Source organism: Zosterops lateralis, assembly GCF_965231275.1.
Source record: "Zosterops lateralis genome assembly, chromosome: 5".
Taxonomy (NCBI): Eukaryota; Metazoa; Chordata; class Aves; order Passeriformes; family Zosteropidae; genus Zosterops; species Zosterops lateralis.
In genome coordinates this window covers 13,445,181-13,458,399 of record NC_139766.1, presented here as the reverse complement: position 1 = coordinate 13,458,399, position 13,219 = coordinate 13,445,181, and the positions used below count along the sequence as shown (strand labels likewise).

Genomic DNA, 13,219 nt, shown 5'->3' with positions numbered 1-13,219 from the left:
TTCATGGCAAAGGTTTTCTTTACCATTGTCCTTCACAGTCCATTACCACTTACATATTCTGTAGGGTCAATTTTTCATATATTTTGCACAGGTATTGTAATTCATTGGACAACAGAGTTAGAAGGAACACTGAGTGAATGGTAAACTGTCCAAGACAGACAGGAAGAGAAAGATGTTTCCTTTATGAAGATTGAATTCAGCAATTTTGAATTTTTGGCTGGAGAATGAGAGTATAATTCCCATTACTGTTTTGGCTAATCTGCATAACATAAACAGGTCTTGTTTATGAGCAATCATAACATAAGAACATAACACAACATAAGAATGTAACACAAAAACATCAGCTGAGCTAAAATCTTTTCTTCTCATGGAAAACTTAACCAATGCTAACCTCTGGAACCACTTCAGTTCTGAAAGTTCACCAAAAAAGCTGAAACTTTCAAAGGTATAATACCTGACCCAGAATTGTAGGAGCAAGAAGCAGGAGGAAACATATTTTCATGATATAAGAAATGGTAAGAAAGAAGTCTAGGAGAAAATCCTGGTCCTGTCTCAGCCACAGAGAACATGAACCTTTGTCATGTACGGATACTATACAGTGTCAATAGGTGTGTATTCCTCCTGGAATTCCTTCTCATCAAAAGGCCAGCAGAAGGGCAAAAAATCTAAGTATAAAAGTGCACTTTGTGTTTATATATTAATGGCTCTATGGTGGAAGTTCATTGTGTGGCTACTGCAAGGAACAAAATGAAGGAGTAAACACAGTATGGTTTGAGCCACCTGCAATGCAGACAGAATTCTGGTTCTTTTTTATTCAGGTTCTTTTTCTTTGTCACCAAAGTGAGATGTAGTGATCTGAATACTTTCAAGTGGATTTCATGATCCCTGAGAGGAAGATCCCATTACGTTTAAAAGTACCTTTTTTCTAGTAAACCAAATATATGTGAGTTGAGCTTGACTGTAACAGGGCCTTAATTAGGCTTTTTATACTTATTTTGTACTAATGCATTCCACATAGAAGTTTGAGAAAAGGAGTAGGCATACAGACACCATTTCTGGTTTTCTGTTACTTTCAAGTAATTTCAGGAACTATAAAACTACTTCTGTTGGAAGTTAGTATGTTACTTCTACTGTAGCTCAGGCATGAAATTGTGTAGTAAGAACAGTTTCAACTAAAAGATTCTAATGAGAAGGACAAAATACACAAAAGACTGGACAATTCTAAATCTTCTACAATAAAAGGAAAGATTTTTTTCAAAAGTGTTTGGAAAGGACAGATCTGAGAGCTGCAGTTTTGAAGAAGCAAGTCCAATAAGCAAAAAGCTTCAAGGTTTTTCAGCATTTATACTGTCTGAGAGCATAAAAGCATGAGGAGTCAGGTGCAAAAGGAATTACATCCTTTTTGAGAATTGCAAAGAAAAGCACTAGATTACAAGGAGCAAATGGAACTGTATCTTAAAAGTGCAAGGGAAAGTTACTAGTAAAACTTCCTCTAGTACAAGTGGAATTTAGAATTCAATATAAAGTAACCCTTCCTGTCAAAGTACTAATGGGAAACATAATATGCAGCTTTTCTTGGCTGACAGAGCAGAAAAGAAACTTAGAGGACTTATTCCTGTTTTTTTCTTAAAGGCTAATCCGGGAGAAGAAAGGGGTAAATGTTGAATATATTGACTGAGATATCTTGTAACCTGTGAACACAGCTCAATGTACAGAACAATATGCCTTTTTTCACTTATCTCACAAAACAACTTTAATATTTGCTCTCTTATTTCCTTAATAAGGGTGAATGTTACAGCCTTAAAAGTTTCCGAATGAAATCATGTATCCTGTCTCTGTATCCTGTGGTCATCAGCTATGAGCCACTACTCATGTCAGGCTCTGACTACATTGTCCTGATGCAACTGGATTATAGCACCAGGTGGGAGGATCAGTTTTCACTGGAGAAAGAACAAACTACTCTAATGCACCAGGACAGTGGAGGCTTGAGCACAACAAATAAGTAGCTGTCCTTTGAAGCTTTTTTTCTTCCAGTGATTAAAGTGCCTGCTTAAGTGCTTATGCTACACTTATAATGAAAGACACTACTTTAAACAATTTTCTAATTTCTTCCCCATCCTGCCACAAAGACACTCGATTTTCAATATACTACTTTAGAAAGGAAAAATTTAACAATAAGGTATAATTATGGAGCTATGTTACGCTGTTTAGAAAATCACTAAAACATATTATGGATTAAAACATTATTGGTAAATAAATTGCTTAATTGTTAAATAGAAATTAGAGAGGTCCTGCTGTTTTTCTGTCTTCTTGAAGGATTCTCAATGATCTGTGAGGGATTACGCCTCCTTCTGAAACAATTACCATCAAATTTGTAGTAACTTCAATCTGGTCAAGACATCATTAGCTGCAAGGAGTAAATTAAAGTCCAGATCTGTTGTAAGGGGAAAAGTCAATTTCAGTCCTCTGAGTACTTTATTAATTGTCTAATGAAAAAACATGGAAGTCAGGGTTTTGTTCGGTGGAGAGCTGCATGTCAATAATGCAACTATGCATGGACTGGAATAGCACTTGAAGCCTTCTTTTAGACACATCCACCATACTACAGTATTCCCAGGAACATCCAGAAAGAAAAATATGCCTACAAAGCACATTGCTCCCCCTCCCCTTCTGTCAAAAGAGCAGGAAAAAGTAATACTACTGCAGCAACATACACTGAGGTTATACTAGTGTAATTATAACAGGGCTTACTTGCAACAGACTCCCACTAAGGACTGTCAAATAGAGGCATGCATTAGATTCATGTCTGCCAAATCATGAGGGGGAAAACTGAACATCAGCTGGTGCTGCTTTATGCTTCAACAGAGAGGGGAAGAATAATTTACAGTATGTTTACTACTCCACACATGCACCACTAACCCAACCATGGAAATGCACAGGGGAATACACCATTTGAACCTTTAAGAATCGTAACAGTTAAATGAAGAAAGAAAATTACAGGGTCACATCCTACTCTGATAGCTCATCTGCATAGTGTTGATTTGATATTCCTTATTTCTAGCTTTCAACTGATCCATACTGTTTGAACACTTAGCCTACTGCTTTGCTTCATTCAGTGATCACTGCAATAAACTCTGAGCATCAGACACCAGCACCTTGCAATGACAGGAGTCAAGATTCTAGTTATCTGTTAGACTGAATAAAAAGAACCGTTGCATAGTTTCAATAAACAACTAACACTGAAGAGATCTTGAATTCATCAGGTGCTTTCTTGCAACCTTTACAGTAAGATAAATATGGACTCAGGAAAACTGAACTCAGTGTATCACAGGTAATTTTTTAGCATTTATACTTTTAATATATTCTATATTTCTATAAATTCAGACAATTTTACCAAGAAGCTTTATAGAAGTGTATCTGCTTGAAATCACTAAGCAATTTTTAAAAACACCATATGACTGACTGCTTTATAATGCTGTTTTAAACAGACTATGTCATAGGAAATTTCCTACATGGATGTAATTTTGCATTTAGGTAAAAACGGATAAAACTTCCAAGAAACTTTCCCCAGGCAGCTCTGTCTTGTACATACCCATAACATTTCTGACCTAGCCAAATTGTTTTGATGACAGCAATACAACAGCCTCTTCAAATAATTTCTGGATTTATTATGCAATTATAAAATGACAAGATAGATTACTTTAAAATACAATCTTAAATATAATGTAGCTCAACAATTTTTAGTCCATGTAACCACTTCTATTGAAGTCAGTTGCAATACTAATCAAGACTTTCAGTAGCAATGCATATACAGGTAACTCTTGTCTTTAGATTTTCACTGAATGTGCAGTGTTGCATACACAAATCTGACACCTTATTTGTGCATTTTACAACACGGAATCAACAGTTTATTAAAGGTTGCATACACTATTCACAGTGTGTGAAGTGGGTATCAGTCATACCATTTTGAATTTTAGCATAACAAAACATTTATTCCACAGTGGGTTTTTGAATATGAAAATCCTATTTGCTCTGAAAATAGTTCCTGCAAAAAGCCACACAACAGGTCCTGAAAAACATTCATTCCTATAAATTATATTCATTACTGGAAGAATTTTAATAGAGTAGGCCAGCAACTATTTCAAAGCCTCTTAAAACTTGTACCAAAAAATATACAATTTCTGTAAAATCAAAAAATAAAATATCTGAAAGTGTTCTGTGATAAATCTAGAAAAAGGGGAGGAATCCAGTATTAAAAGTTAAATTCTGCTTTCACATACACAATTTAAATTGATACCAATGCATAGTATATGTACAGCTGACAGAAGAGTTTGACTCCATCTGCAAGATTAAAAAGCAACAGCTATGAAAAGTATGCAAACTGTTTATTTCACAAGTTTCACTTTGTCCTTTAGAACTCTAAATTTGGGATTGTTATTCACTTTCTTATTGAATATGACTAGGATCTCCTCTTCTGTTTTGTGACGTTCACCAGCTACTGCATAATATTGAGCTATCACCTGGACAAAGACAGAGAAATGGTTTTTAGTCCATGAAGATGATTCTGTTGTAAGGATTAATACATTTACATAACTGCATTAAAAGTGGCATGGAAGCTATTGTACTATTATTCCTTTGCTGAACTAGCACTGAGCTTCTTGTGTAATTCAGTAAGCAATAAAGAACCTGTCCTTCAGCTGACATTCTGTTAATTGATATTCCATTAAAAAATGTCAATTTTTTTTTGTTTATGAAAGCCAGAATTTTCTGAGCTTCAGCATTACACAAATAAATTCACAAGACCAAAGGAGATTAAAAAAAAAAGAAAAAAAAAAAAAAAAGAAAAAAAAAAAAAAGTTGTACAGTACCTTTTTTCTTAGTTTTTTAATTGAAATTTCATTGTCTGGAGCCTGTTTCAGAACTGCTTTGATGGTTCCCTTCCAGTTGAATTTACCTAGAAAATAATTAGGTGTACAACACTGTTAGTAAAAGGAGGCATTCTGGGTCTTCTTCCCAATTAGTAACCAGCCATCAATCTCCTGATTTTGGAATCAGTTTGGCTACCACAATAGTTGTTACCTTACTGACCCTACAACAGGAGGGGTATCTTAAGCATAAAGTCATCAGCTGTTCCTGAATATATAGTGGAATAGAGACAAAGAATCAACACAGCACTTGAACAACAGGGGTCAGAATTGTTTTTACTTAACTTCTGCACTTCAGCTTTTAAGCAGAAGCTCTTAAATAATGCAGGAATAGTTAAGATCCTGTCTTTTCACACTTAAAGCACAGACAGTCAAATTTGACCATACCACCTTCAGAGGTCATTGATGGTTTCCAAAGAAATGATCTGTATGTTCAAACACAGTCAGAGTGTGTCAGGTGATAGACAGAAGTAGGTTTATCTAAGCATAAACTAAGGTCTGACGTATCTGAAGTGCAATTTATGATTCACTGAGCAAAAATGGGGATATTAGAGATACCAAGAGGTCTAAGAGTTGTTGTGTTGTCTGATATGCATGGCAACAGGGAAGAGACCACCTGTGGTAAAACCTCAGTGTCCACTGGAAACAAGCATAATCAAAGACTGCCAGCACAGCACAAACAAACAAATAAGAGAATTAATTTGCTATCAGGTGTCAAGAGTAGCACAGGCTACTTGCTCTGGAACATGTGTATACTGAATATACACATATTTATGTATACTGAGGCACAAATTATTTCATGGCTTGCTACAGAAGCTCTATTTCTATCATGCATTAGGTCTTTTGCAGAGTAGTTTCATAACGATCTAAATCCTTTAAAAATACCTTTATCTGCTCCCACATTTTCTTCATCGTCATTGATGTTTTCTGTTTCCATATCTTCTGAAATGCTTTCAGTTTTCATTCTCTTTGTTTTGGCAGGAGGTTCCTCTAGAGATGGAATTGGATAAAAATACACAAGAAAGATTTAAAACTAGAAGTTCTGACATGACTTAAGTTTTTGTTCTTGTAACATGAGTTTATATTTGCAAAGTTGTTCAGATTTTAGAAAAGAAATGTGCAATCATTGTTAAAAATAATCCAGTCTGTATATCTAATGCACTACTTTAAAATTCTACTTAGGTAGTTTATTGAGCTTTGGAACTGGGAAAAAGCATCTTCAAAACAAATGAATATAAGTTGTATGATGGATACCTTCTACGTGTTTATGTTTGCGTTTCTTTACATTTGTTTTCTCTTCTGTTTCATTGTGATTGCCATTTCCATTTATTTCAAATTCATCCTCCACGCTCTCTTTTCCTTTTTTGGACTTTTTACCCTTTTTCACTTCTGTCTGGTTGTCTAATTTCAAATCTTTTTTCTCCTTCTTTTTGTTCTTTTGTCTCTCTTCTTTTCGTTCCCTCTTACTCTTTTTTCTCTCAGTTTTTGCATCCGTAATTCCATTTTCTTCTGCTTTTGTATTTTTCCCAGTTTCTGCAGACTGCTGCTCTTCCTTCTGCTGTTTGTCTTGTGGTTTGTCTTGTTCTTTTTCATTTGAAATCTTTTGTTGAAAGAGAGATTATTACAGTTTTTACATGCATTTTTTGACATTGCAACTTTCCTCTACTAGATCATTGGTTCAGAACACTGAAATCAATTAAATTGCTCACATGTGATGTCACCAGTTACCTGAGAAGCATCACTAGTGAAATAATGTGTCTGATTCTTCTTTTAACTTAAAAGACTAAATGCTAATTAACACCGCAGAAATGTTATCATACAAGAAATTCTATTTACAACATATGTAAATTCCTAGTTGAATTAAATGTCTATTGTGTTTCAAATTATTTGTTAAATGTAATTAAGGAAGTGACAACTCTTTAATTTACACAAACAGAGCTACAGCACATTACAGCAAGATGCAGAACTTATTCCCAAATACACAGCCTTTGAGTAATAATCTCTTCTGCCATCCACTTCCCTGTCTTGGATGTACCTGGGACAAGAAACGGTTATGGCATGATGCTAAGAAAGGCACTCCCAGTTGTTTTAATTGTACTTTTCTCAACATATTTGGTTTTCTTTTAATGTTCCTGGGCTTACAATGATTTTCTTGTAGAATAATTAAAATATCAATTAAAAAATTTTACGTTCAATTGAAACTTTAATTTTAATAATAACAGGTGGAATACAATTATTGAAATGTTGGTGTAGCTATTTAAAAAGAGAACAGATCTTTATACAAGCAATTTAACACCAACATTTTTTTAAAGAGTTATTTTAATTAAATTTGAATCCTACTTAAGAATTTCCATTGACTATATACACTTCAAGGTATGTATTGTAAATGATATCTTAAGAACTTTTCAAGAATTCTTAAAGGTGAATTGAAATGCTGTGTTATATATTTTCCTTTAATGCTATGCTCTATATGGGTAGCATAATTCTCTAAATTTTCGATTAAATAAAAGGTTTTCAGATTGAAGACTTTCTTAAAAATTAGTTTAAGTCAAGGGAGAATTGCTTATGACTGTAGTGAAGTTGTATCAACTCAGTACTAATGCTCCAGCAAAAATGTGTACTTCAGCGTACAGAACTTGTGTTATGTTCCTATCCTTTAGTAAAAGTGTTTCCTCTTTCCTGGTTCTTATATTTGGATTCCTCAGAAAAACTGCAAATAAACTTAACTGGAATCATCAAATCAGAAACACAAAGCATCATCAACAGGGGATTCATGTCAAAGCTATGCCTACACTCTTCCTCAAAAGAATGTGGGGGAAAGTGGGGAGAGCATCTTTACATCAGCTGAGAAATGAGCTTCTCCAACAGCTTTCGAGTAGCAGCAATAGATGCAAACAAACAAACAAAACAACACCCTACCAAAACATGCAAAGCCAGTAATGAATACCAAAGAATTAGGTGCTTACAAAAGGTCAGAGTGAGTCCACAATTTGAACAAAGAAATGGGAGGAACCTGTGCCACAAACTGGAGGATCTCTCTCCCTACTAATGAAATAGGTAAACTATGTGCTTGTTAATTTCTCACCCCAATACACATAAATTTGAGACCAATAAACTCTAAAAGATATTTTATTCTATCTTAGTATATGCTAAAAGATTGGAACAAAGATAAAGGCAGTGCTTTTTCCTTTTTTCATGAACTAGTAGTACAAATTAGCCTTCTGATTATCATGGCACAATCATGTCACCATGTCCAAGTTTTCAATCACAACCTACCCAGTATGAACAACTACTTCAGCAACAGTTTTGTGTTCTACAAATAAACAATTTAGTCAAGAACTATTACATCGTAACATAATCTATTGGAACTACGTGAGACAATGTTTCCACTAACATCTACAAAGGGAGTCTGTCAGGTTTTTCTTCAAACGTTTTGGAGTGCAGTCTCATTTTATAATGTTGTACCTTCAGTTAAACTTACATTTTTGGTTGCTTCTGAGAAAACATCCCACACCTGATCTTGCAAATTGCTGTCATTGATTCTCAAACTGTTCTTGATCCAATTCTGTGCATAGAAAAAAACAATAACTGAAAACATGCACTTTCGATTTTTTTTCTTCCTTACCATATAATTAGTTCTTGTCTTTTATTTTTCATTTAAGAATCTAATCACTGCTTTTGACTAAGATCTGCTTAGAGGTTACTCCTATCAATCTCTCAAGTGTCCTTGCTAAATTGTTTCACACAATTTCTAGGTAATGTTAGGATAGTAAGTGGTAAATACATACAAAAGATAATCCTCAAGCTTTTGATCCAAATGGCTGTTAAGGTTCTACCAAATCTTTTGACTGCTCCATGAGTTAAAACATTAATGGCCTGATCTTATTTATTTCTGTACTGGACATTTGGTCACACTTCTAAATGGATATCTTACTTTATTACAGAAGAGTATGATTTAATTGATATCTCAATGCAAACATTTGAAAGTTGTTTGGGTTATTGCAGGTGTTCCCGATGAAAATGAAAATATAGCAGTAAATTATGCTGTTCACACTACCTGCAAGAGATCAACTTTTAGAAATGTGGAATTCAATATTAAATGTAATGTAAAGATTTTTACATTGCAATGAAAACCCCTGGAAAGGTACATTAGTAAATTGGAACAATTAACTGGAAAAACTTTTGATCTTCCACTTCAATGTATCTTATCAAAAAGAGAGACTTCTGGAAAATACCATTTTTCCTGCTCAGAGCACTAATTCTGTAGGGAAATATTCTAACCTTCAGCTTAGTAGGAGCAATTTCACCACAACTCTATTAAGTTCTATTTGAGTGCTTTGGAAGCAAGCCTGATCTTCTCTCGGCCTCACAGTCTGAGGCACAGAACAGAGCTGGGGGGGTAAGGGGAAGGCCAGTTTGTGAGTAGTTCTTTACTTTTAATGAAATTCTTCACACACAGTAAATTCTCCACATCTGTAATTTACTTTAGTGAAGCATGCAAAGCTGTAGATTCTGTCAGAATACTGAGTAACAGGAAAACTCTCAGAACAGGATCTTGCCTTCAGGAAAAATCAAAGCCAAAGAAATAAGAAATCTTTAAAAGTACGTCTAAGAATTTGGACATTCAACAGAAATAGCAAATAGTAAAAAAAAGGTGTTGAAACCTACATATGGAGATTAAACAGAACAAACCTACATATGGAGATTAAACTTACAAGGTAAGTTTCTGGCTTAATACCTAATTCAACTGGTAGACCCAGAGTCCTTTTAAGCAAATAAATGTGTTTTACAATCACTGCTTATTTGAAATTCAGTTATTACACAATCTATACAAATGCCCAAACGAGCAATTTGTTCTACCTTTCTTAAGAGAGTGGAGTTGCCTAAAAAAGTCTATTCTTATGCTCACTGCAGAGATTACTGCAAATCTTTATTAAAACATACCTGAAACTTTACTTTTTTTCTTGGAATGTTATCAAAGGTACGCATTTGCTCCAGGATGCTCCGCACTTTAGGGCTTATGTTGGGCTTTTTCATTACTTCATGAATTTTCTGAATGAAGAAAAACAGAATTGAATTAGCAAAGCAGCATAAGGATCAAAAAGCACATGTCAGGTGTGCAAGTCTGAAACACACTGGGCTGAAATCAGCCAGCACTCATAGCTGGTATAGTCTGCTCATAGGAAGTGTTCAAAAAACATGAGAAAAACACTGACCTTTGGTTCTATCATAGCTCGTTAGATGTGTCAAAGTTTTCTACATAAACATTTATACCCATGTAGTAAGCAGAGGCAAGCAGGACTGCTCACCAGTGCTTTCTGATGAATAGGTTACAAACTGTAGCACAGAAGGGATTCTTGCAGCATGAAAAAGACCTGCATTAAGAAAGGCAACTTTTTGGTTTTAGCATTAATGTTGAAAAATCAGGCTTACTTTTGACGCCACAGCTGACATGCATTTCTTCTGACAGAAGAGCCAGATTCAACCAACATTTATCCCTATATGACAGCTCTGGATATTCCTGTGCTATGGGTGTCAGCACAAAAGAGAGATTAGACCAGGGCCTCATGGCAGTCCCTTGAACAGCACTGCTGCTTATGGGGGGAAAAAGGCTCTGGGCTTCCCAGGATTTAGAGTGTGCAGCCACACACTGTAGAGCCCATGTGTACTTCTGAAAATCTGATTACTGAAAGGCTTTGTGAATATGTTAAGACTATCAGAAAAAGGTGTCTGGTAATAATCCCTCATCCTTCTACATAGGAATTACCATTGAGGCAGGCTAGCAATGCTCATAAGCAACAGCACTCACATCACGCTGCCTTTATAAATGTCCTCAAACAGTGTTCAATCTCAACAAGAGCACTCATCTCTGACCTCAAGAGTATTCATCATATGCTTCATGTACACGTGTAGCTTAGCACCTTGTTAGGATGTGTTCCACACAATAGAAATCAACAATTCCATGCATACATGTGACCTAACTTATGACTAATGGGGTTTTAAAGATGTGTTTGAGGTCCTTCCAAGAACCTTTGAAGGACAGCCATAAGAGGGTAGGTTCTTGTGTAAGACAGAAAGGGTAGGAGATACTTCTATCCATGCTGGATATATTTCTACCCATGCTTCTGTTCAACACATTTAGAAAATATCTGACAAGAGGACAGAAAATTTTCCCAATGATATGACACTATTCAGGATAAGGACTATGAGGATTCCAGAAAGATCTTAAGAAAACGAGTGACTAGGTAATAAAAAGGTGAAATACATTCAACACAAATTCATGTAAAGCAAGAGGAAAAGGAAAAGCAATCCAAATTTCACATCTAAAATGGCAGGCTTTGAGCTTTGGAGCTTAGATACAAGATCTCAGGGTTAAAATAGCCAATTCCATGAAAATGCCAGCACAATGATCAGCAGCAGTGAAAAAACAAACAAACAAACAAAAAAAACCCCACCCAAAAGTACATTAACTGACAAGAAACAGTTAGAAAGGAATAAAAGACACAGAAAACATAATTACGACACGTGGTAAATCTGTGGTTCACTCATATCTTGAACAGCATTTCACAAGCATACAGGAGAGTGGGAAGATTTTAGAAGACCAAAGATATGATTTTATATATGAAGAACAATGGAGCAGGGTACAATTTTTGAGCCTTGAACAAAGAATATGACATGGGGAGGGATGCCTTTAGATAGAGGTCTACAAAGCATAAATGGCATGAAAAGGACAACTACCAGCATCTCTGTATGCAGTTGGGAACATTAAACTAAATCAAACCAGTAAGAGATAGATTCAAAACAAAAGACACATTTCTTACCAGGATAAACACAGGTCTACCAAGGAAATGCCAGAAGATAGCTGGGGATATTGGCAAAAATAGACCTCTGGGTTGAGCCAGTAGAGGCTCTTTTCTGTCTCTAACAATTACAGACAATAGTTACTGTAGGTGTATACAGTACAAACCGTACCTGAATCCATTCCTGCTGTTTAGCATCTCCTTTGTTAGTTTTGGCTTCAAAGCCTTTCCCACCATATTTCTGGTCTTCACTTACACACTTTATGTGTTCCTTATAGTCATCACCCCTGAATAAGAGATTTTTAACCACAGGTCACTGAAATGCTTTAGTCTTCCAATTATGCAACACTTAGCTAACCAACGAGCTTAAGTAATAGATTATTTAAATGAACGGATCATTTAAATCTTATTACTGACAACACTTAAATTATTAAAATGTGATGTGCTTAAAGTACATGCTGGTAAGACCACGGACATTTGTCATGCTACAGCTTTCAGTGAAAGTTTCTGACTTGCATCTCTTGTATTTGTGACAAGAGTGAGCAAGTGAGTCTGCAGAGTGAGCAAGGCTATTTCCCATCCTTTACATACCAGAAATCCTTGCCACAATCCATGCAGGACAGGCACTGACAGTTTCTGCAGATGTTCACATGCTTTTCAACCTGAGCTTTCTTCACAGCTTCTCCACACGCATTGCATGTGAAAACTACCATGTCGGCGAGTGGTCAGGAACCTCCTCCTTCCCACAGAAGTGCAACTCTAGGAATACAAGAAAATCTATTTTACAGCTTGAAATAAACATCCGGAGGCCGCAGCAAGGCACCAGCGCACCCACTGACACAGGGTGAGCGGCAGGGGCTGCACGGGCAAGGGCTCGTTTCACCTGATGCGCAGGGGAGAGCAGTGCCCCGGGAACCAGCAATCCCTGTGTCCGCCACTCCAGCAGGGAGCCAGTACCGCCTGTACCCATCACCCAGACTGGAGAACCAGTAACCCCCGTACCCGCCAGCCCAGCTGGGGAACCGCCAACCCCCGCACCGCCACCCCAACCCGGAACGGTAACCCCCACACCCATCACCGAACGGGGTAACCCCTGCACCTGCCACCCCAGCCCCGGAGCCGGAGACCCCCGTACCGCCGTCAGCACCGACACACCGCGCAGGCGGCGTTCCCCGTCCCCCTCCTTTCCCCTGCGGGCCCTCACGGCGCCCTCCCGCTCCCCGCAGCTGTAGACCCGCCCCGGCCGGGCCCCGCCGAGCGGCAGCACTGAGGGGTGGCCGGGCCATACGGCGGGGGAAGTCTGGCGCGGCTGCCGCCCTGCCATGCCGTGTCCTGCCGGGCTGGGCCGGGCCCCGCCGCCTCGCCCCGGCCGCTCCCGCTCCCCCGCACCTCCTCGGCCGCCGCCTCCCGCCGCCGCCGCCCCGCGCGGCACGTGCCGCCCCGTCCGCCCCGGCCCGGCCCGCACCGCGCCTGCGCCGCCCCCGCCCCGCGCGG

General features: G+C 37.6%; 1 protein-coding gene across 3 annotated transcripts; it reads right to left on the bottom strand.

Annotated features, from left to right (window-relative positions):
• Window positions 1–3,647: 3,647 nt before the first annotated feature.
• LYAR (Ly1 antibody reactive) lies at window positions 3,648–13,212 on the bottom strand. Of its 3 annotated transcripts, none has more exons than XM_083861415.1 (9): window positions 13,191–13,212; window positions 12,317–12,484; window positions 11,898–12,012; window positions 9,870–9,977; window positions 8,407–8,490; window positions 6,180–6,525; window positions 5,811–5,915; window positions 4,869–4,954; window positions 3,648–4,520 (listed from the first exon to the last, which is right to left on the bottom strand). In XM_083861415.1, the coding sequence occupies exons 2-9, from the start codon at window positions 12,436–12,438 to the stop codon at window positions 4,386–4,388; spliced, it is 1,101 nt and encodes a 366-aa protein (XP_083717541.1). In that variant the 5' UTR covers window positions 12,439–12,484; window positions 13,191–13,212; the 3' UTR covers window positions 3,648–4,385. The 3 variants fall into 3 exon arrangements, with proteins under 3 accessions (XP_083717541.1, XP_083717539.1, XP_083717540.1); XM_083861413.1 differs by lacking the exon at window positions 13,191–13,212 and adding an exon at window positions 13,115–13,160; XM_083861414.1 differs by lacking the exon at window positions 13,191–13,212 and adding an exon at window positions 12,861–12,912.
• Window positions 13,213–13,219: the final 7 nt, after the last annotated feature.

Bases quoted from the DNA above. Each gene is read 5' to 3' on its own strand.
- LYAR (XM_083861415.1), bottom strand. From the start codon at position 12,438: ATGGTAGTTTTCACATGCAATGCGTGTGGAGAAGCTGTGAAGAAAGCT. The intron at 8,491-9,869 runs GTATGTTTTAAT...TTCTATGCACAG, and splicing joins GAAAAAAAGTAAAGTTTCAG to AATTGGATCAAGAACAGTTT. The intron at 4,521-4,868 runs GTACTGTACAAC...GTCTTTGTCCAG, and splicing joins TTAAAAAACTAAGAAAAAAG to GTGATAGCTCAATATTATGC.